Here is an 18,783-nt window from a genome sequence, read left to right on the forward strand (position 1 = left end):
TAATCAACCAGTTATTATTTGTGTTGGGTCAAGTCAATTTTTAACAGCATTCATGAAAAAAAAACCCAATAACATTCTGAATGTAGAAAAAAAGTTAGAAGAATATTTTGAAATTTACATAAATATTTCTTTCCAGTAAAATAACAAGTTATGTATATAAGGGAAACCAACCTGCACTTGTATCAGCCCTAACTCGAAATTAGGCAAGTCACTGTAAAAGATTCATTAATGCGTCCGGCAATTGATAAAGTAAAACAGCTTATTTCTTTAACCCTTCAGATTACACACTCCACATGCGCTCTCAGATGTGTGCTGGCATTTGGCTTCTTTTCCTCAGGAAAGGGGGACAGTAAAAACTTTTTTACCCCTATGAGGAGAAAAGGTGTGATAGCTGAATGTGAGCTGTTTCAATGGTTATCCCTCCCCTTCCAGATACACCTGTTAAACATTAAAATAGTATGTCAGCACATGACTCTCATGACCACACGACTTTGTCCATAAACAGGTGTGACACAGCTATGAGAGTCCAGTGTTTATGTGAGAGCAGCTTAAAGCAAACAGTCTCCCTCAGATGTGTTATTCTGACTCCATTCAGAAATATTTTCACAGTGTGGGTTATTCAAAGCTCTGTTTTTATAGGAGACCAACACAGCAGCACAGAGAAGACTGCTGTTTTTAACTTCTAAACGGAGTTTATGTGTTAAACGCTGCTGCTGAACTACATTTGTCATTTTCTGCTTTCACTACCATCCACGTCAAAACACTGATGTGATCTTATCACTTTAATCCTCTTTTTTTTGTTCCTGGTATGAAGTTGTCATTTTCACTTTAAATAAACACAGTTCAAATGTCTGCAACAAATAAAAAGCACCATTGCTAATGTACTGGAAGATCCCCATCATAACTGTGATGCTGTCATGTCTCTGAAGGATGTTTCCAGCACCTCATCAAATCTGAGCCATGAAGATTTAAGGCAGCTCTGAACGCAAAGTAGGTCTGATCATATACTAGCAAGATGTGCCTCTTACGGTGTGTTCACACCGAACGCGATAGAGGCAGGCAGAGCGTCAGGCTTACATGTAAAGTCAATGGAAAGGCGCGCTGACCCGCGATTGCGGCTCCCGCGAAAATTCGGAAGCAGATTTGCGTCGCGAAAACGCCAAAACGCCTGAAACGCGCGTGAGTATAGCGCGTTTCAGGCGTTTGACTCGTGAAAAAAACCATGCGCGTGAGTTTATGTGTTGCATTTTGTGCATAAGCGCGTTTCGCGTCCACCGCTCGAGTTGGAAAAATCTGAACTCCAGCGTCAAATCGCGCCGCGACAACCAATCAGGAGCCTGGTGACGTGGCTGTTACCTAGTTCAAAGGGGCAGATCCAGCCAAAGCCCTTTATTCTTCAATAGAAGGAAGGCTAATCAATGCCGTAGCAAACAACCCGGAGCCGTACGACACCAGTGTCGTGTTGTTCAATTATACGCGGGTCCACTGTACGATTCATAACCACCTTTATTTTCTTGTTCTTGCTCTGCCGCCACATAACATAACATTCTATACAGAAACACACCGGTCTTGCCCTCTAGCTGCCATCAGCCTAACTACACTGACCGGCTGCATTAACATCTACTGTACAATGCAATTACACCACATCTCCCCTTTCTAGAATCAATGGGTAGACTACCATTGACTCACCAGACCTTAGAGGGTTATTCTGCCTCTGTGGCTGGAAGGTCTGGTCCTGCGCTTACCTGTAAGGAATACTATATAATGAAAATCTTAACTCTAATTAACCCGTTAAGTAACACACATTCTTACATGCTAACTTGTCACACCCCCTGCATTTCCCAACTTCTGAACATGCATACTTGAAAATGACAACCTTTTAGCTTTTACACTTTTACCCATATTGTGCAAACAATACTACGAAAGAGGGGTATTCTTATATAAAACAGTCCTTTCCATCTTATCCGTTATAAGTCCAATCTGGTTGGTCTCACAACCACTCTTCCGGATCTGGTTCTGGGTGTAGATGGAAGCTCTGGAGAAACTGTCTCTGGCATGTCCGTGGAGCACTGCTCCCCGGCTTCTGCAGATTTTGGCTCCCCATTATTGCTCTCAGTTTGGTCTGGAGAGTGTTTCATGGGAACAAGATGCCGACGATTCCGCCTAATTGTCCCACGAGGTCCCTCCACGAGATATGATCGAGGTGTGGAGTGGCTGCCAATAACGGTGCCGCTGGCTCTCTGGTCTGTTATCCACACTTCTTGGCCTGGAGTGAGCCTGTCGAGGCTGCGTGCGCGATGACGAAGGTTATATGACTGTGCCTCTTTAGTCCTCCTCTCCTTTTCCCTCCGGGTGACAGCCACACTATCAGGAAGTGCGGGGTCTAGCAGAGATGGCAGTATTGGCACTGTGGTGCGAAGCCGTCTCCCCATCAAGAGTTGGGCTGGACTATAGCCATTCTGCAGTGGGGTGGCTCTGTAAGCGAGCAGAGCCAAGTGTGGATCAACAGCTTTCCGCAATAGATTCTTGACAGTCTTAACTGCTCGTTCGGCTTCGCCATTGCTTTGGGGATATTTCGGGCTGCTTGTAATGTGACAGAAGCCATACACTTTTGCAAATGTCTTAAAAGCTGCCCCTGAAAACTGTGGCCCATTATCTGTTACCAGCTGCTCGGGGATCCCATGTCGTGCAAAAATCCCTTTGAGATGATGGATCGCGTCCTCTGATCTTGAAGGTGTGAGAGGGGCAATCTCAACAAATCTTGAGGCATAATCCACGACAAGAAGGTAGGTTTTCCCTCTCAGCATAAACAGATCGGCTCCTAGCTTTTGCCACGGCCGCCCCGGATACTGTGATGGCATCAGCGGTTCTGTGTGGTTTTCTCTCACTTGGCAACATGTCCGACAGTTAAGGACAAGCTCATTTATCTGCTGGCTTAGCCCTGGCCACCAAACCGACTGTCGTGCTCGCTGTCTGCACTTAACCACTCCCTGGTGACCTTCGTGTAGTCTGGTGAGCACATCATTTCTCATAGTTGCAGGTATAACCAACCTGTCCCCTTTGATTAGCAGACCATCATGTACGGTGAGGAACGCCCTTTCTGCCCAGTACAGTCTTAGCGCTGGTTCGCTGTTGAAATGTGTGGGCCATCCTTCCTCACACAGCTGCATCACGCGAGCACATACGCTGTCCCTCTTCAGCTCTTCTCTCAGCTGCTCCAAGAAATTGTTGCTAGCTGGCAGATTGTCCATCAACATGTCCACGTAAATATTTGTGCTCTCCAACAACTCCTTGTCTTGAAGTGTTTGTTTTGCTTTCACTGGAGATCGTGAGAGCGTGTCAGCTGTCCACAGGTGTTTGCCTGGTACATGCGAAATCGAGTAGGAATATCGCATGAGGCGCATCCTAAAGCGTTGAATTCTGGGAGGGAGCGCATCCAGAGTTTGTGCCCCCAGCAGACTTAGCAGCGGCTTATGGTCTGTCTCCATTTGAAAGTGTTTGCCAATAAGAAAGTTGCGGAACCGCTCACAAGCCCAGGTCAGACCTAAAGCCTCCTTTTCAACCTGAGCGTATCTCTGTTCTGTTGCAGTGAGGGAGCGTGACGCGTAGGCAACGGGTCTCCACTCCTCGTCCCATCTTTGAAGCAACACACCCCCTAAGCCATACGATGATGCGTCCGCTGACACCTTGCAGTCACGGCTTGGGTCATACATGGCCAACACTGGCGGTGATGTGAGCGCATCTTTCAGGTTCTGAAATGCTCTAGCCTGGTCAATGTCCCATCTCCAGCAGTTTTTCTTAGACAGTAAGTCTCTTAGAGGTTTGTCCTTCTCTGCGAGCTGTGGGATAAACTTTCCAAGCTGGTTAACCATTCCCAGAAAGCTCCTTAACTCACTCACACTTTGTGGCTCCTTCATCTCCCTCACAGCCTGGGTCTTGCTTGGGTCAGGGCTGATACCGCTGGCTGAGAGAACATGCCCTAAAAACGTCACCTGCTGTTTCGCGATGTCGCACTTGTTAATGTTTAGGGTGATGCCAGCTTTTTGGATCCTGCCCAGCACAGCGTGTAGGCGAGAGTCATGCTCTTCCTGCGTTCTGCCCCAGACCAGCACGTCGTCCATGTGGCAAACCACCCCTTCCATACCATCTGTGACCTCTGTGACCATCCTGTTCTGGAAATGCTCCGGTGCTGAAGCAATCCCGAAGGGCAGTCTCTTGAAGTAATAACGCCCAAACGGTGTGATGAAAGTGGTGTATTTGGCTGAGTTTTCCGTCAGAGGTATCTGCCAAAACCCCATGTTAGCGTCCAGCTTGCTGAATATGCTGGCACCAGCCAATCTGCCCAATGTTTCCTCCACCGATGGCAGTATGTACAGTGGGGCAAAAAAGTATTTAGTCAGCCACCGATTGTGCAAGTTCCCCCACCTAAAATGATGACAGAGGTCAGTAATTTGCACCAGAGGTACACTTCAACTGTGAGAGACAGAATGTGAAAAAAAAATCCATGAATCCACATGGTAGGATTTGTAAAGAATTTATTCGTAAATCAGGGTGGAAAATAAGTATTTGGTCAATAACAAAAATACAACTCAATACTTTGTAACATAACCTTTGTTGGCAATAACAGAGGTCAAACGTTTACTATAGGTCTTTACCAGGTTTGCACACACAGTAGCTGGTATTTTGGCCCATTCCTCCATGCAGATCTTCTCGAGAGCAGTGATGTTTTGGGGCTGTCGCCGAGCAACACGGACTTTCAACTCCCGCCACAGATTTTCTATGGGGTTGAGGTCTGGAGACTGGCTAGGCCACTCCAGGACTTTCAAATGCTTCTTACGGAGCCACTCCTTTGTTGCCCGGGCGGTGTGTTTTGGATCATTGTCATGTTGGAAGACCCAGCCTCGTTTCATCTTCAAAGTTCTCACTGATGGAAGGAGGTTTTGGCTCAAAATCTCACGATACATGGCCCCATTCATTCTGTCCTTAACACGGATCAGTCGTCCTGTCCCCTTGGCAGAAAAACAGCCCCATAGCATGATGTTTCCACCCCCATGCTTCACAGTAGGTATGGTGTTCTTGGGATGCAATTCAGTATTCTTCTTCCTCCAAACACGACGAGTTGAGTTTATACCAAAAAGTTCTACTTTGGTTTCATCTGACCACATGACATTCTCCCAATCCTCTGCTGTATCATCCATGTGCTCTCTGGCAAACTTCAGACGGGCCTGGACATGCACTGGCTTCAGCAGCGGAACACGTCTGGCACTGCGGGATTTGATTCCCTGCCGTTGTAGTGTGTTACTGATGGTGACCTTTGTTACTTTGGTCCCAGCTCTCTGCAGGTCATTCACCAGGTCCCCCCGTGTGGTTCTGGGATCTTTGCTCACCGATCTCATGATCATTTTGACCCCACAGGATGAGATCTTGCGTGGAGCCCCAGATCGAGGGAGATTATCAGTGGTCTTGTATGTCTTCCATTTTCTGATGATTGCTCCCACAGTTGATTTTTTCACACCAAGCTGCTTGCCTATTGTAGATTCACTCTTCCCAGTCTGGTGCAGGTCTACAATACTTTTCCTGGTGTCCTTCGAAAGCTCTTTGGTCTTGGCCATGGCGGAGTTTGGAGTCTGACTGTTTGAGGCTGTGGACAGGTGTCTTTTATACAGATGATGAGTTCAAACAGGTGCCATTCATACAGGTAACGAGTGGGGGACAGAAAAGCTTCTTACAGAGGACGTTACAGGTCTGTGAGAGCCAGAGATTTTCCTTGTTTGAGGTGACCAAATACTTATTTTCCACCCTAATTTACAAATAAATTCTTTACAAATCCTACCATGTGAATTCATGGATTTTTTTTTCACATTCTGTCTCTCACAGTTGAAGTGTACCTCTGGTGCAAATTACTGACCTCTGTCATCATTTTAAGTGGGGGAACTTGCACAATCGGTGGCTGACTAAATACTTTTTTGCCCCACTGTATATATATATGTATATATATATGTATATGTACATATATGTATATGTATATATGTATATATATATATCTATATATATATATGTATATGTATATATATATATATATGTATATATGTGTATATATATATATATATATATATATATATATATATATATATATATTTATATGTCTTCATACGTTCTTATATATTTCCTTACTGTGTATTGTGTATTTTGTTGTACAGATATTTTATTTTCAACTTTAATTTATATATTTTATCTTATTCTTTCCCAGTTAAATTTACCCTTCATTCTAATTTGTGTTGTACAGTTATTTCATTTTTAACTTTAATTTTTATATTTTATTTTATTTTATTCCTTCCTAGTTAAATTTACCCCTTTTTAATTTTCATATTTATTTCCTATCTTATTCATAGCCTCTTCTTTTTTTCTTTAGGTCACGAGCAGTTGTCTAAGCATTTCACTGCATATCGTACTGTGTATGACTGTTTATGTGACAAATAAAATTTGAATTTGATAAAGACATTGTTGTGTCTCTGAGTGTGACATATACTTCTGAGTCAGAAGTCTTACCCACACTATCCACATCTCAGAGAAAACACTGAATGTGTTACATAGATCATGTTTTCAGGAAATCACAGATGCAGAGCTTGTACAGGCATGTGAGTCGTGTATGAGCTCCACAGTTTGGCGAAACGTCCTCCTAAACATGTGTTGATGACTTTGAGCACCATACAACAAAATACAAAGTGAACTTAACCCAACAACACTGTTTTCATAAAGAGATTGGTCTTCATGATTCAGAGAAGTAGAAGCAGCAGACTCTCATTTTCATGGGGTAGCGTTCAAAGTAGAGATGGCACGATACCACTTTTTTATGTCCGATACCGATATCATAAATTTTGATATCTGCCGATACCGATATGAATCCAATGTAGTGTGTTTTTTAATCAATAAAACAGTTTTTTAATATCTTGCTGCATTTTGTATAAGTTCATACTCAACTTTAAATAAACAACAACACTAAAGCTATTCTGTTATACCTGTATGTAAAAAATACACTGCACCCAAAATATTTCATAGTTCAGCAATACTGATCAATCTAATAAACTTAAACCTACTCCATCCTTCCTATTCTGGTATTTTAAAGAGTACTTAGCAGAAATATTAAGCAACCTAACTAATAGGGTTGCCAACTCCCAGCAAAAAAAAATAGGGAACCACCCTTCACCTCATGATGCTTAATCGACGTAATCAACTTTAATTTGATGCAGTGTGAAAAAAAATGCACAGAATAAATTATTTTTCAAGAATAATTAAATAGATTCAACATCTTTCTTCAACAGAATTGCAGACTGCACAGATGGTATCTTCCCAAAGGAAAAAGTAGTATAGCTTATTAGACTTAACAGTTACTATATACAGTAATGGCCTTTGTTGGAATCTCCCAATTCTTTTAATCTTTGGGCTGAAGGAAGGACAATACTCGGTGTATAAATGCTCAATCAACAATCATTTATTTCCATACAATTCAACACTTAAGAACGTCCGGACGGGAGAGATGCTGACAGAGGGTTGCCGCATTTCTCAAAATGGTGGAGGGTTACTCAAGCTCTTATAGCCTCTAGTGGCCCCCACCTAGTCGTAAAAGCCTAAACATTCACATTCTTTCTCTGTTACGGCGCCTAAGTTATGACCTCGGCTCCCTGTCTTTCTGCTCTCTGTAAAGGTGGGGGTATGGAATGTGGTCTGTCTCCCCTGTCCTAGACACAGAGTCTCCTGCATACAACCTTTCTTTTCATGATTCAGCAGTAAAACATGTCAAGAACACAGTGTGAGACAATCACAGCAGATCAAGGATACAGAGTGACGCACACTTTATCTAATGAACTACAAAATGAATATGTTCTTTTAACCCAAAAGTATAATGAGAACTAAACTACATACACAGCACACCATCTAAACTAAAGGAAATTATATGACCTACAGCAGTTAACATAATTCAACTACTTTAACTACAGATATAAGATAACATATGATAACAGAATAATCTCACAACTTCTATACATTTTACATCAGATTAAAACTTTGGTTTAAGATTCAGATAATTATTTATTAAAAGCTAGACATTTTAAATGAGAATAAGAAAGAAAAGTATGTCTTTGTGCTCCCCTTTTCCCTGTTAATGCCCTATCGGCCCCCCTGGCTAAACTTTGCTAGATCAGCCCCTGTACAGTTACCAGCCGTCAGCTATGTAGAAAAGGATCCTGGTGTAGAAAGTAATATTAAATACATTCTAACAATAGCTTATCAAGGTTAAACGTGCTGCTGTTATTCAGCTGCTGGTTTCCTCTTTCTGGTGCAAAGTGGGCCAAAAACAAAGACGAGAGACGGACTCGTGACAGAAAAGCCGATCAGCTGATCATTGATCAGATTCATGATTGAAGTAGCAACAGGAGAGGGAAGGAGAGAGAAGAGGCAGTCGCTCCATATATTGGTTGTTAAGCTTAACGTGGGAATGCTTTACAAACATTCAGAGACGAACTTACACACTTGCTTTACTTCTCTCTGGGATAACTTCATCGGAGATGAAATGCTGGTTTGGTAGCGAGGCTCCAAATACACACAGCCGCTCTATCAAGAGAGCACATTGCTCCGACGTGCTACGGTTATGAGCTGAGTTATGCCGTGTCGCAAGTTTTGTGAGGTGCTTTTTTGATATTTAATGGATCGGATTACATTTTTTATTTCTCTCTGATATCCGAGCCAGTAATTTACGTCAGTATCGGACCGATACCAATACGTAATATCATCATCATCATCATCATCATTGTTTATTTATATAGCACTTTAAAAACACAAAAGGCTGACCAAAGTGCTGAACAATAGAAACATAATAGATACCATAAGAATAATAAATACGATAAAATAATAAACATAGCGAAAACAATAAAATACAAGTCAGTCAACCACTGAGTCAAAAGCCAGTGAATAAAAATGCGTTTTCAATCTGGATTTAAAAACCAGCACTGACGTCGATTGCCTAATGTGAAGAGGAAGATTATTCCAAAGCTTAGGACCCACGATAGAGAATGCTCGGTCTCCTCCTCCTGAATAACAGTCTCCAAGTCACGCCTTGAAAGAAAAGGTTTAACCTTCGACAGACGCCCGAGTTGATAGAATGACGATTTCACCACCCCATTCACGTGGCCATCAAAGGTAAGTGCAGAGTTGATTTTTAACCCAAGATTGGTAATCGAGCTCTTCAAGTGAGGGGTCAGAGCAGCAAGGTCAACATCAGGGATATCAGAGGAACGATTCAAGCCAAACAGAATTGCTTCCGTTTTACGTTCATTAAAATTTAAAAAGTTTTGAGCCATCCATGACTTAAAATCACTGAGGCAATCAAGCAGGAGTCTAAGTGGGGAGCTATCAGAATGACTGAAAGGAAAATAAAGCTGGCAATCATCAGCATATAGATAAAATGAAACTTTATGTTTATGAAAGATTGCACCCAGTGGCAGGAGATACAATGAAAACAGTAATGGCCTAAGAATAGATCCCTGTGGTACACCCCATGGCAGAGGGGCCACAGAGGACGATGACGAGCCCAACTTAACACAGAAGCTCCTGTTTGAGAGATATGATTTTATCCACAGGAGTGCCAAGCCAGAAATGCCCACACAATGCTGTAATCGAGAGATCAGCAGGTCGTGATCCACTGTGTCAAATGCAGCAGTCATATCTAGTAGTATAAGCACTACGTGTTTACCACAGTCTGTCGCTACCAGGATATCGTTCACAACCTTTATGAGAGCTGTCTCTGTGCTATGAAACGGCCTAAAGCCAGACTGAAAAACTTCAAACATTTGAGAGTTGTTTAGATAATCCATCAGCTGAGTGTGAACAACCTTTTCCAAGATCTTACTCAGAAAAGGAAGTTTAGAGATGGGTCTAAAATTTGACATTACTGAAATATCTGAGCCTGGCTTCTTAAGTAAGGGATAAATAACTGCATGCTTAAACTTACTTGGTACTTGACCTGACAAAAGGCTGGTATTGATTATGTTCAAAATATGTGGTCCAACAGTAGGAAACAGTAGCGGTTTTAGATACGGGCAACACGGGCGGTTGCCCGGGGCGGCATCGTGTTGGGGGGCAGCGTCGCGGGCATCGGCAAAAAAAAATTTTTTTTAAAAAAAAATGCTTGTACTCATGCTGCCCCGACGTCATGCCAGCGCATATTGGGAATGGCATAGGCACCGATCGGTTTTCTATCGCCCATTTGCTGGGAGTAAGGGCGCCATCCGTTTGCGAGGTGCGCTTGCTGCTTGCAGCACAGGGAGGAGAGGGCGGGGCGGCGGGGGATTCTCTGACCGGCTGGAGCAGCATCTAATAACCAACTCACAAAATAAAACAAACTAAAAACAAACCAACAAACACAAAAACACCAGACATCATGATACAGACTTATAATTTGCACTGATGTTTTTTCGAAATTCTATACGCGAAAAGTGAGCGCGAGACCCCTCTGTGCGCCTGCTCGCTGCTGAAGTCAAAGTAAACTTTATTGTCATCTCTGCTACATACAGTCCAGTATATAGAGACGAGACGACGAGGCTCCAGTTACAGTAGTGCAAGTAAACAAACAATAAATATAAGAAGAGTAAGAAAATAAATATACACTTTAGGACCAGGAGTAAAGGGATCAATAACAATTTAAAATTTATAATTTACAGTTTGATGATTTAAAGTCTCACACACAACCCGTCGAAAGGGGAGAGGGCCGGCTGCTTCCAAATAGAGCACATTTCATTCATAATGTTGTAAATCCAAGCCCATTATGTATTCATGATTTGAACCCTGGGTTGTGTGAAATGTCAGAAATGCACCCTAGACAAAGTGAATCTGTGAACTAAGGTGTAGGTGTGTTAGATTATGTTGTGGTGATCCTCGATATGGGGGATTTGTGTTCATACTGGAGTGCAAAATTAAAACCAATGGAAGATGGACAAGAAAAGTTGAAAGCCATCAGGTGCTCGGTTTAAAAAAGGAGAAAAGAAGAGGAGGAGAAACGAGCAAAAGATACAGGTAAGCAGATGTGTCATTGGATAATGGCAGGTCATCCTGAAACAATCAGAATCAGAATACTTTATTAATCCCTAAGGAAATTATGTGCGTTACAGTTGCTCCAAGAAGAAATTGTAAAAATAGCAACAGTAACAGACTAAACTCCAAACAATACATTATGTTGCAGATTTTAATATTAATTAGTCATTGTCAGTTGTTGATTTGTCCTGTTCTCATTGTATGATGAATTATGATGGCTGTTTGGTAGCCGTTTGCATACAATGCATACTCGCTCTCTCTTCATATGTGTGTGTGTACAACAGTTTTATGTTAATGTACAATCCTTAATATGTTTGGGGGGGGGGGGGGGCGCCAGAGGGAGTGTTCGCCCAGGGCGCCAAACAGGCTAGGACCGCCACTGGTAGGAAACACCTCTTTCAGAAAACAGGGTTGAACGACATCATTCGGAGAACCACACGGTTTAGCAGTTAACACAAGCTTCTCTAGTTCAGGTAAAACAATTGGTTGGAAAGCAATAAGCAAATTTAAACAGGGAACATGCACAGCCGGGCCAACAGAAGATAAAGTGGAGGGTCTCAAACTGGCAACCTTATCCACAAACAAATTAAGAAACCTATTACACATAACCTCAGAAGATTGCAAAAGAACATGATCCTCTGCATTCAGTACACAATTAATGATATTATACAGAACACGAGGGTTATGTGAATTAACAGCAATAAGTTGTGAAAAATAGGAGTTTTTGGCGGTCTTTACTGCCCTCTGATAAGCTTAATATCTGATCGGTCCATCTCTAGTTCAAAGATGACGCCAGTGTGTACGGCAGGCCGTCCTCATCTCTGTTGTCGATCTCTTTTCCTTGATATTTGTTTATTTTTTGTTATCTTTCTGGCACCAGGGCTGGACTGGTACAAAAAATCAGCCCGGGCATTTTGACTAGAGACCGGCCCACCAGGTACTATAGGAAAAACCATAAAGCCTTTGAATGAAAACAAACGTCGTTGTGACAGTGATGTACACTGACTTGTTGGTACATATGTATCCATCTAATAAACTTAAACCTACACCATCCTCCCTATTCTGGTATTCTAAACAGTACTTAGCCGAAACCCAAAGACTGCTTGGTTGAGTTAACCTCCTGAACTATCTACAACATATGGTGGAAACCTGAAATTAAGACAGAGAAGACTAGAGGTGAGACATGACCATTACTGAATATTAAAAATAATAAATGACAGATTTAGTGATATTTTCATAAACTATTTATTTACCACATCAATAAACAGCATGGCAGGGCAAAATATTTTTTCTAACATGGCAACCTTTAAAAAGTGAAAGGAGATAGAAAGACAGGTGAGAAAGAATAAAACTTAATTGACTTTTTGATGGCATTTTGCACAAAGTACTGGTGTACAGAATCTAGAAAATGTGGGAAAATACTGGCATCATGTACAGTACTTTCATCTGAAGAAATTATGTTGGGACCCTGAAAAAAATTACTATGCACAATAATGGATTTCTATACATTTGACATCAGATGAAAACTTTGGTTGTAAGATTCGGATAATTATTTGTTAAAAGCGAGACATTTTAAATGAGAATAAGAAAGAAAAGTATTTCTTTGTGCTCTCCTTTTCTTGTTAATGCTCTACCTGGCCCCATGGCAAAACTTTGCTAGACCCGCCCCTGCACAGTTACCAGCTGTCAGCTACATAGAAAAGGTTACTATCCAGTTACTATCCTTCAACCCATTCATGTCACCGAAAAGGTAAACCTGTTTCTCCATCACCTGTTCAGCTCTGATGATTAAGTACGGACATCTCCTGGTTTCATCTTCATGTTTCCCTCTCACCAGACAACCAAACCGATGACCAGCAGCTTTTACGTCTGTGGCTCCAACAAACATCAGCTGATCCTAGAAAGTAATATTAAATAAATTCTAACAACAGCTCATCAAGTTTAAAGGCACTTCTGCTGTTCAACGCGACCTCCGCTAATTTCCTCCTTCTGGTGCAAAGTGGGAGATAAACAACCAAGAGAGACGGGACTTGCGGCAGAAACGCTGATCAGCTGATCATTGATCAGTTTCGTGATTGAAGTAGCAGCAGGAGAGGGAGGAGAGAGACAAGAAGAGGCAGCTGACAGAGTAAAGACGCAGAATAACTCCAGCTTTTTGTATTTTTTTTATTGTAGCTGAAGTACAGGACAAATCGCGTTTATTTTCAGCTCAATACGAAATGCATAATATTAACTCTGAATAGAGGATTCCGTTTTTTACCGGACGGTTTGCAACTCTACTAACTAACCTTATGAATAAAATAAATAAAAAGTTCACCAGTCACATCATAGCACCCGCCCAGCTGTACACAGTACGAGTTATTGTAACTGACTGTAAAAAGTTAGCACAACGAAAATAAACTACACCTAAATTTGGCTTATATCTGACCCAAATAGACTGCAGGTCATAACTTCTTACCTGAAGCTCAGTTCACCTGACAGTCGGACCGGTGGGTCTCTCCTCCTCCCCCTCCCCTTTCCCTTATCCACCTGCTGGCCTCCACCACTTGCTAATTTTACTGAATCTGTGAAAGCTCCACCATAGCTACTACCAAACAACTGAGTTATTTTTACACATCTGCCAGCATCTGTCCAATCCGCCACCTTTCACAGTTTACACTGTTACGGGAAAAAAAAGACAACAACAAAAAAACATCAGCCCATTTAAAACGAGAAATTACCATCGGCTCACCGGGCAAATGCCTGGTATGCCCGATGGCAAGTCCAGCTATGTCTGGCACTATGCCCCCCAGATGGTTATGCATTAATCACTTATGACCGGGATACTCTGTTAAATCTTCGTTTTCCCCCCCAATGCTGGGTTGGATCAAGGCTGGAATTTGGGAGACGCTACCTTTCCACGTATCATCTCTTCCACTGGTTCATACGGTTCCCCTCTCTGCTCCCCGCCTAAGAAGCGCTATAGGAAGCGGGGCAAATGGAGTGGGTTTCGGGTTCGCTTTAAGGCTTACCTTAAAATATCAGCTGCAGCTAATTCCCTCACCACCGCGGGGATTATACGACTTCCATCCGCTCGGGATCCATCATCCTTCAGGCTGCTCAACCATCGCTGGATCTGTCCGGTCAGTAAACAAGCCTGTCCGGTTTCTCTGCCTGTTCGTGTTTGGATTGGGTCCCCAGTGATGGTGTACGGCACAGGTATTTAAGCCAGCTAAGACGTGCTTCCAGCAGACATAAGATGCCAATCTCTCGGATGGCTTTATTAAACGCAAGATCGCTGGTGAATAAAACCTTCATCTTAAATGACCTCTTCCTCACCTCTCGGCTTGATGCTCTGTTATTGACTGAAACTTGGATTCGTCCTGGTGAGTCCTCTTCCTTTTCAGAGCTACTATCTCTGGACTGTGTGTTCTTCAGTTCACTGAGACCCTCGGGAAGAGGTGGAGGCATGGCCTCTGTTTTTACCGCATCCAATTTAAAATACTGCTGCTCACGTTTAAAATTACCAACAACACAGCACCGAGCTACCTTAAGGAACTCCTTAAATCGTATGTTCCTGCCAGAGCATTAAGATCATCTACTCAGTTACTCTTGGTGCAGCCTAGATCTCGGCTGAAGTCTAGAGGTGACCGAGCGTTTGCCCTGGCTGCACCAGAGTTGTGGAATAACCTTCCGATTGTGATCCGGGCGTCTGATTATATCCAATCTTTTAAATCACGGTTAAAAACCTATTTGTTTAATCTCGCCTTTCCTGCTTGTTAATGCTCGCACCTGACTTTTAGACTTACTCTATTTTTTCTTATACATATTTTTTTATGACTTGTGCTTTTATTATGTTTTTATTTTGATATGCATTTTATATTACCCCTGTTTATTAGTGGCATTGACCTGTGAGTATATTTGATACTTTGCTAAAGCGTTATAATACTCGTGTTACTCTTACGTCTCTTATGTTAAGCACTTTGGTATACTGCTGTTTTTAAATGTGCTCTATAAATAAAGTTTGTTGTTGTTGTTGTTGTTAAAAACAAACTTAAAGTTCGGCAACTGCCCTCTCCTACCTATTCTAGTTTTGAGGTTCAATTATTGGAGCTTGCTGGACCCCCAACGATTCTATGTGCTATGATTTATCGACCACCTAAATATAATAGGTCTTTTATTTGTGAATTTGCTGACTTCGTGGGTTCATTTTTATTAAGTTATGACCAAGCTCTTATTACTGGAGATTTTAACATACATATTTGTTGTGCTGATGACCCCCTAGCCAAGGATTTTCTTGCCCTAATTGACTCTTTTAACCTTACACAGTGGGTCTGGGAACCAACTCATCGTAAAGGCCATACTTTGGATTGGGTCCTCTCATATGCTTTGGATATTTGTACTATGGACATTGATAATGCTGGTATTTCTGACCATTTTTTGGTCATGTTTGATGTTGAGCTATGTGCAATTGATTTAAATTCTAAAGGCTGTCATCGCCCTGTACGTATCATTAACTGTGAGACTGTGGCTAACTTCATTACGGCCTTTCTAAACTTTGCCTTTTTTGATCCAGATTTCACTGATATTAACTGTTACACACCTCCCTTGGTTGATGATTTTGCCAACGCTATGCTATTCACCTGTTGTTCCATCTTAGATACTGTGGCCCCTATAAAGATGAAACGTCCCAGAACTTCTTATCAACCATGGCTAAATGACACTATACGAGCCTTACGTCGTGTCTGCTGTCAATCTGAAAGGAGGTAGAAAAAAGACAGGCTTCGGATATCCTATGACATTCTTTGTAGGAGCCGCTTTCTATACCAGAACTCCGTAAAGGCAGCTAAAGCAGCTTTCCTATAAGATATTATTGAGACTAATAGCCACAACCCCCAAATGTTATTCAACATTTTTAATTCAGTGATAAATCCCTGTCCGGACTCTTCGAGCTCGGCCTCTCAGGCTCTCTGTGAGCAATTTCTTAATCATTTTAGTGGAAAAGTTTTATTACTGAAGGCTTCACACTCTCACTGTCTTGTGCTGAACCCTGTTCCGGTTTTAGGGTGCATGTCCACCTTTTCTCACTTTGAGCTGTTATCACTCCCCACTCTTAAGGGAATAATTGAACAATTGAGAAACTCAAATTCTGTGCATGATATCCTTCCATCCTGAATTATCAAGGAAGGTCAAGCTCAACTCAGCACAGACACATTGAGGCACCAGACCAGACATAAAAACCAGAATAAAGAGGTTCAGTGAATGTGGTGTTGAAGGTGTGGAGGTGGATCAGAATGTCAGAGGAGACTCTGTAAAAGGACAGCGTGCCAGCAGGAAAGTCCACATACACTGCTACTCTGTTAGGGACAGAGGACGAGAAGGAGGAGGAGATGGATGTTTCTTTGTTATTGTGCCAGACAGAACGAGGACCATCACCAGAGCAGAGCAGATTCCATGATTGATCATTCCATCCAAACACACAGTCATTACTCCCTCCTTTCCTTCTGATTCCACTGTAACTCACTGATATATAAATGTCTCCTCTGCACTCGACCTCCCAATAACAGCGACCAGTCAGACCATTTCTACACAGCAGTTGAGGATGAACATCAAATCTGTCTGGATGATCAGGATATGACTGCTCCTCTATCACACGTGTCACCTTCCTGTTGTTGTCAGACAGTTTAAGTTCTCTGTGTACTGTGTTTGTGTCGATTGTGAGTTGACAGGAATCTGATGGAGAGAACAAACACAATCCAGCTGCAGTTATTGATCCATCATTTGTTCATTGATTGACACTTTGATGATGACACCTGACATCACAGATGTGAATGAGTGATGTGACAGTTTGAAGATGGTTGAATGTGTACTGCTTTGTTTTCATGAATCACATTAAATACACACTTACACTTCTTCAACCCTGGTCTCAACCATTGGACTCCAGCAGGCTCCACCCTGAAAGGAGGAGGGGGGTCAGACCAGCACAGTCTCTTTCAGCATGCACACATGGACATTGCATCGCTCTCATACACATACTGTTAGATACTGATAAAGGAACAGTCCAACATTTTTACAACTACACTTAAATCCATATGTGGATCAAACTGCTGATGATCTGGATCTATCGCTATCAGTATTAGTATGAAATATGACTGATTCATTGGTAAATGGCCTGTATTTGTATAGCGCTTTACTAGTCCCTAAGGACCCCAAAGTGCTTTACACATCCAGTCATCCACCCATTCACACACACATTCACACACTTGTGATGGTCAAGCTATATTGTAGCCACAGCCACCCTGGGGCACACTGACAGAGGCGAGGCTGCGGGACACTGGCGCCACCGGGCCCTCTGACCACCACCAGTAGGCAACAGGTTGAAGTATCCAAGCTGGGGCTCGAACCGGCAACCTTCCGATTACAAGGCGAACTCCCAACTCTTGAGCCACGATCGCCCCCATCTTTATATTCCTCTTCTCCTGGAAAGGACACCTCCCTGCCTTTGCTGCCAGCTGTTTTTCTTCTCTTGGTGTCAGTGTGATTACTGTGCATGACCTCTGACCTCTGAGTGGGTGCAGCATCCCCATGCAGCATAGCATGTATTTATTTTATTTCCATTTTATATTAATCCATATTATATATTCTATATTTATATATGTGCATATTTGTATATATGGTATATTTTTGCTTATATCCTTACTCTCATCCCCCTTTATTGTATCTGTAACATGTCATTTCTGTCGGTGCTATGCTACTGGAAACTGAATTTCCTTAAGGAACCCACCCGAGGGATTAATAAAGTTTCATCTAATCTAATCTAAGAGCAGCAGAACATTCAGTCCTTCATCCCCTAACTGCTTCATCATGATTTAACACACTTGATCCTTCTAGGGGAAGTACGTTTTATGCATTTATGAGCTGCTTTGAATTCACACTTTACAAAATTAACATTAAATCTATCATCTTCTCCAGGATTTTCCTGATTTAACATTTCAACATGATTTGTTTTTGTTCTCTCTCACACCAATCTTCATCAGTTCAATTATTTCCACAAAGGATTTGATTAACTTTTTTAGCCAGGATCTCTGCTTTTTTGAATCCATACTTCCTATTGTTCCTTGACCTACTAATACTGGATTCTGCAGTTGTTTCCTGACTCCACACATTCTCAATAGGTGTGCTTCTTCCTAAATTACTGCAGTATTCCTGCCAGTATGTTCTTTTAATTTTCCTCTTTCCTCATTACTGCTGAGCCTTCTTTATATTGTGTTTCTTTTAAGCTGCCTGAATGCTCTTTCTGTCCTTTACTGCTGCATTCGGTACCATTGTCTTCTGTACTGTTCCTCTACTCACTTGGACAGCTTCTTCAACTGCATTTATTCTAAGATCAGTCAGCTTTTTATGGATATCATCTCCGTCCTCCTCCATCCTAACATCATCTTGATAATTTTGTTTGAAATTTTCAAAAAATAAAACAAAAACAAACCCAAAACAAAGACAGACACAAACTGGCTCAGATGCATTACAGAAAAAAACAAACAATTAATTCAAACAAAATTGCACTTCACAATACAGAATAAAATACAAAAAGTTGAAGTTGATAAAAGTTTACAAATCTGAATCTAGTTCAGCCCAATCTGGATTTTGCAAAGTATTCCTAAAAGGGGTTCCAAACTTTCAGAAGAGAATCTTTTGAGTCTTTGCTGAACCTTTCCATTT

The 18,783-nt window shown here is 41.9% G+C and overlaps 2 protein-coding genes and 1 long non-coding RNA gene across 3 annotated transcripts in view; 1 reads left to right on the forward strand and 2 right to left on the reverse strand.

Moving 5' to 3' along the window:
• The window catches only part of LOC120718210 (NLR family CARD domain-containing protein 3-like), a 104,186-nt gene that overhangs the window by 49,344 nt on the left and 36,059 nt on the right, over positions 1-18,783 (reverse strand). The window lies entirely within an intron of this gene.
• LOC120718211 lies at positions 1,224-15,188 on the forward strand. Its single transcript, XR_005692415.1, has 3 exons — positions 1,224-1,454; positions 10,029-10,032; positions 15,178-15,188. It is a non-coding gene; the product is annotated as an uncharacterized LOC120718211 (long non-coding RNA).
• The window catches only part of LOC120718205 (NACHT, LRR and PYD domains-containing protein 12-like), a 39,047-nt gene continuing 36,079 nt past the window's right edge, over positions 15,816-18,783 (reverse strand). Inside the window, exons 10-12 of the mRNA XM_040006631.1 lie at positions 16,973-17,019; positions 16,762-16,797; positions 15,816-15,820 (exon numbers count right to left, since the gene is read on the reverse strand). Coding sequence (XP_039862565.1) covers positions 15,816-15,820; positions 16,762-16,797; positions 16,973-17,019 — 88 coding nt within the window. The remainder of the gene's footprint in view (positions 15,821-16,761; positions 16,798-16,972; positions 17,020-18,783) is intronic.

The sequence above is a fragment of the Simochromis diagramma genome, unplaced genomic scaffold (assembly GCF_900408965.1).
Source record: "Simochromis diagramma unplaced genomic scaffold, fSimDia1.1 OVJJ01000520.1, whole genome shotgun sequence".
Taxonomy (NCBI): Eukaryota; Metazoa; Chordata; class Actinopteri; order Cichliformes; family Cichlidae; genus Simochromis; species Simochromis diagramma.